Raw genomic sequence first — 4,474 nt, 5'->3', positions numbered from 1 at the left:
GGGGAAGACGCAGTTGGTGATGGTGGTATAGACTGTTGGCGGTGATGAACGATGGTAATGAAAGATGGTAGTGATGGGAGTGATGGTGGCGATGAGGTGCAGCTGGTGGTGATTGTTGGTCTGTGATGAAAGAAGAAGTAAGCTGAAAAAAGGTGGTATAAGGCGAGGGAATGATACTTGGTGTTCATGCAATAGGTGAAGTTAAGGAAGACATTGAAAGATGGTGGATATTGAGTGATTTAAATGGAGGAAAAACGCAGCACTATGGACCTCAGTTATCTGATTAAAATCAACAAAACTGTCAGAGAATCTCATCCGAACTATTATCATGAAAACATTAGTCGCAAGGTGGACCTTGCGAACCTTGCTAGTCGTTCGTCACCTGCGTGTGAGTTATAAAACTCGGAAAGTCGCAAATTGCAAAGTTCGCATGTCTAGACCCTGCGATTTAGTGACTCAATGTTTTCTCGTCATGTCTGTAAACTTTTAATCACGACTTGAATTTCCTCGCAATGACACACAAAACACGAATCCCATAGTCACATGGCCTTGCGATTTGCGAGAGCATTTTTGTAATAATTAATTTTTTGAGAGCAAATCGTTATAGTCTGTTGGTAACATGGGCATCGTGATTAGTAGCCCATAAAAATTTGATGGATAATGGCTGGGAAAATATTGGGCTTCATCCAATTGGCCTATTCTCATTTGTTGTCAAAACGGTTCAACCCGAATTCATACCAACAAGATCCGATTCGGAATCAATAACAACAAATCACACCAACAAATACTATACACTTCCAATTTCTTGTCACAAAACATTATCAACTTCTATCTCTATAATCTACACCCACCACTGAATGCAAGCTGCTGCAATTGCAGCAATGGCTGCTCACTCTATCCTTTTCACTTCACCAATCGCATCTCAATCCCTAATTTTCCCACTTTCAAACCCTAATTCGTCAATCTCTATTCAACCTTCTTCATTTCATGGTGTTTCACTTAAACCCTCAATCAATCGCCAATCTCTAACACTCACCGCCACCGCCGCCACCGCTCCAAAACCGTTAACCGTCGTTGCCGCCACCAAGAAAGCCGTCGCTGTCCTCAAAGGGACTTCAACTGTTGAAGGCGTTGTAACCCTAACTCAAGAAGATGATGGTATGTTACTGTACAATTTGTATTAAATCCAGATTTCAATTTGTACTAGGTGATTACTTTGACTAAATAAAAGTCTTAGGTTGACTTGAAAATGAACTGAATTGACTATTTATATGTATGTATAATGTAAATATACTTGTAGGCTATCCAAATACAGCTGCAGATAATTATGTTGAACTGTATAATTTAAGCAACATAAATTGATATTATTGATGTGTGATGATTCATATTACCGGCTATTTGAATTGGTTCATTCAGGTTACATGTACATTAATAATACCTAAATTTTCCTTATTAAACTTTGGTTAATAGAATAACTGATTTAGCATACATTTGCTTTTGCTTTTCTGTATAGATGTATGTATAACCTTTTATGTATAAATGTTTGATATGAAATAAGTTGCATCTATAGGTAAGTTTTTTATTTTATTTTTTATTTTACCATTGAGTGTGTGTTAAATAGTCTTATTTTAGTAATTTCAACACTTCAACACTTGAGGTTTAAGTAGTGAATTGTTGTAATTGATTTATTTAGGTCCAACAACTGTGAAAGTCAAAGTAACTGGATTGACTCCAGGACCTCACGGTTTTCATTTGGTAAGCGTTTCTCTTATTACATTGTTATAATTCATTCTACATTATTAAAGTGGTGATGTATATATTGATTTCTTTTGATGTATAGCATGAGTTTGGGGATACTACCAATGGATGCATATCAACAGGTTTGAGTTTTAATACTATTGTAATACAATGAAAATATACGATATGATTTATAGGGTTCGTATAGAAGAAGATTTTATTTGTCAATTGGTATAATATTTTGACATTGATTAATATTAATATTAGGACCACATTTTAATCCTAATGGGAACACACATGGTGCTCCTGAAGATGAAAACCGTCATGCGGGTGACCTGGGAAACATAATTGCCAATGCCGATGGTATTGCACATTTGCGCTGCAAGCATCTTTTTATCTTTTTCTATATAGTTTTTGACATTAACCCTTAATTTTTATGGCTTTTTGTTTAACACTATCTTGTTGAATATGATGCAGGTGTGGCCGAGGCTACAATTGTTGATAACCAGGTTTGAGCTTGAAGTTATGTTATGCTATATGTTTCATAATGTTGTTTGAAATTAAAATAATTTGCCCGTTTTCAAGTTAACATTTGGTTAATGAGTGTGTGTGCAGATACCATTGACCGGGGCTAATGCCGTGGTTGGAAGAGCCTTTGTGGTTCATGAGCTAGCTGACGACCTTGGAAAGGGTATAATTCTATTTTTTTTTTTTTTATTAATTGTTATTGTTAACTGCATTATTATTATTATGTTATTTTTAATATGAATATGAATGTTATATAGTTTATTGATCATTTGTGTTGGTTTGAAATTAGGTGGTCACGAGCTTAGCCTCTCTACCGGAAATGCAGGCGGTCGACTGGCTTGTGGTATGATACATAATTAATTACATATATGTTTACACGTGTTAATTTTTATATTTGTGACATCTGTAAGACTAATTAGCAATATCGGTGGGGGTAATTTTGGCCCATGCATACAAAGGTTGGACTGATTTGGGTTATATTGTTATTATAATGGGTTAAGCAGTGTAAAGTGTTCATTATTCGACATACACAATATTCTACAACAATACCCAATCCCGCACATGCCTGTATTTTTTTCTAAATCACTATAATTCATAAAAGTTGTATTTTAATCACATGACTCTAGTTTTTTGTAATTATCTTAGTAACTTAATCATCATAAAAAAAGACTATATATTACTACTTTCATGCTACGTTTTCATACTTTGCCACTTTATTGAAGATGACGTAAAAAGAAATCCATACAAGCGTCAGCACGTCGTGCAATTGTTTGATATTTTTCATTGTGCTGTATTATGAAATTGCAACCTTAGAAAGTTTTGATTTTTTCTGGTTTGCAATATTTGAGCTAAAATATGCAGTAACATCAAAGTTATATAAACCTTCACCCGAGGTTATATAAACTTAATTGTTCAAAAAGGGAGTGCGACTAGAGGGTGCGCATAATGCGCAATTTCACCCGGTACCAGGTCTCGCGATCCTGGGGCTTGATTACCTGAGGTTTTACCTTCTTCTATGGGGGAGCCAATGTGCTCGTTCATAGGAGGGTTTCCTCGCTTATCAAAAAAAAAAGTTATATAAACTTTCATTTTGACTATCTTCACTAAAGACCAACTTTTATGTCTTTAAAATATGCAGGTGTGGTTGGCTTGACTCCTATATGATCTTGTGGAACCACTTTTAGTGGGTTATTGTATCTACCCGAATCACTGTTTCGTCTTGAGTTTCGCATAGAGATTAATGCTTTGAAATTACAAAACTAAATATTTGCACATTGTATTTGTATTACCGAATAATTAAGGTGGCCTTTGTGAAAATACTCGGTGAACCCTTCTTGCTCTTTTGAATAAATCCTGAGTTGAATTATCATATTATTAAACTGCTTTAAACTCTACCTAAAATCTTTTTCAATATAACGAATAAAAATCATAATGTCTGAGGTTTTTTGTAGACTTGCACTATATGCAAAAACTTAATTATGGATTAAATCAATATCTTTGAAATGTTTGATCTATCTGACTCGTTAGAGCTAAACTAAATCATAATCTGCCCATTTATAATACTAGATGTTAGTATTATCACCTCTTCCTACCGTCATCACCAATGTAAGTTTTATCAAATGTTGTGATTATTTATTACCACATATAAGCAAAGCAAGACAATTCTTACCAATTACCATAGTAAGTAAACAAGACGAATGTAAGACAAAATCGCTTCTCGGTGTTTTTTGGTTTGTCTAGTAATATATCTCCAGTCAGACTTTGTATCCAACATGTTTATGTTGGAGTTGGTTAACTATATAGCTATTGAGTCAACTGATTGTGGTGTTGAGTGTGGGATAAATTTGGTGGTCATAGAATTATTAGGCAGAGGGTTCGGTATGGTGAAGTTAGGTTTAGGTGGTGATTAGTAGTGACTAGTTAATTAGTGATGGATACTTTTAATCCTGTTTATGGTCCATGCGTCTGTTGCAACTTCTACCCAAACAAAGCCTTAGAAGTAGAGTATTTGTTCCATATCTACATCTATTTTTATCATTATTAATTATTAATTATAATAATTATAATTATACTTATTATTATGTTTAATTAATAGTGATGAACATCGTTAGACAATCAATATCTCATAATTCCCATTCTCAACATCATTTTAGTTTCGAAATCATCTCAACTAACTAATAATTTCATATCCATAAATTCAGTAAGGTTA

At 34.2% G+C, this 4,474-nt stretch overlaps 1 protein-coding gene across 1 annotated transcript; it reads left to right on the top strand.

The window, feature by feature from the left end:
* The first annotated feature begins 806 nt into the window (after window positions 1-806).
* On the top strand, window positions 807-3,631 carry LOC139867123 (superoxide dismutase [Cu-Zn], chloroplastic). Its single transcript, XM_071855458.1, has 8 exons — window positions 807-1,158; window positions 1,694-1,755; window positions 1,841-1,880; window positions 2,005-2,100; window positions 2,215-2,246; window positions 2,353-2,428; window positions 2,555-2,608; window positions 3,404-3,631. The coding sequence occupies exons 1-8, from the start codon at window positions 858-860 to the stop codon at window positions 3,427-3,429; spliced, it is 687 nt and encodes a 228-aa protein (XP_071711559.1). The 5' UTR covers window positions 807-857; the 3' UTR covers window positions 3,430-3,631.
* Window positions 3,632-4,474: the final 843 nt, after the last annotated feature.

Source organism: Rutidosis leptorrhynchoides, chromosome 1 (genome assembly GCF_046630445.1).
Source record: "Rutidosis leptorrhynchoides isolate AG116_Rl617_1_P2 chromosome 1, CSIRO_AGI_Rlap_v1, whole genome shotgun sequence".
NCBI classification, from domain to species: domain Eukaryota; kingdom Viridiplantae; phylum Streptophyta; class Magnoliopsida; order Asterales; family Asteraceae; genus Rutidosis; species Rutidosis leptorrhynchoides.
This window is presented reverse-complemented; position numbering and strand designations above follow the sequence as displayed.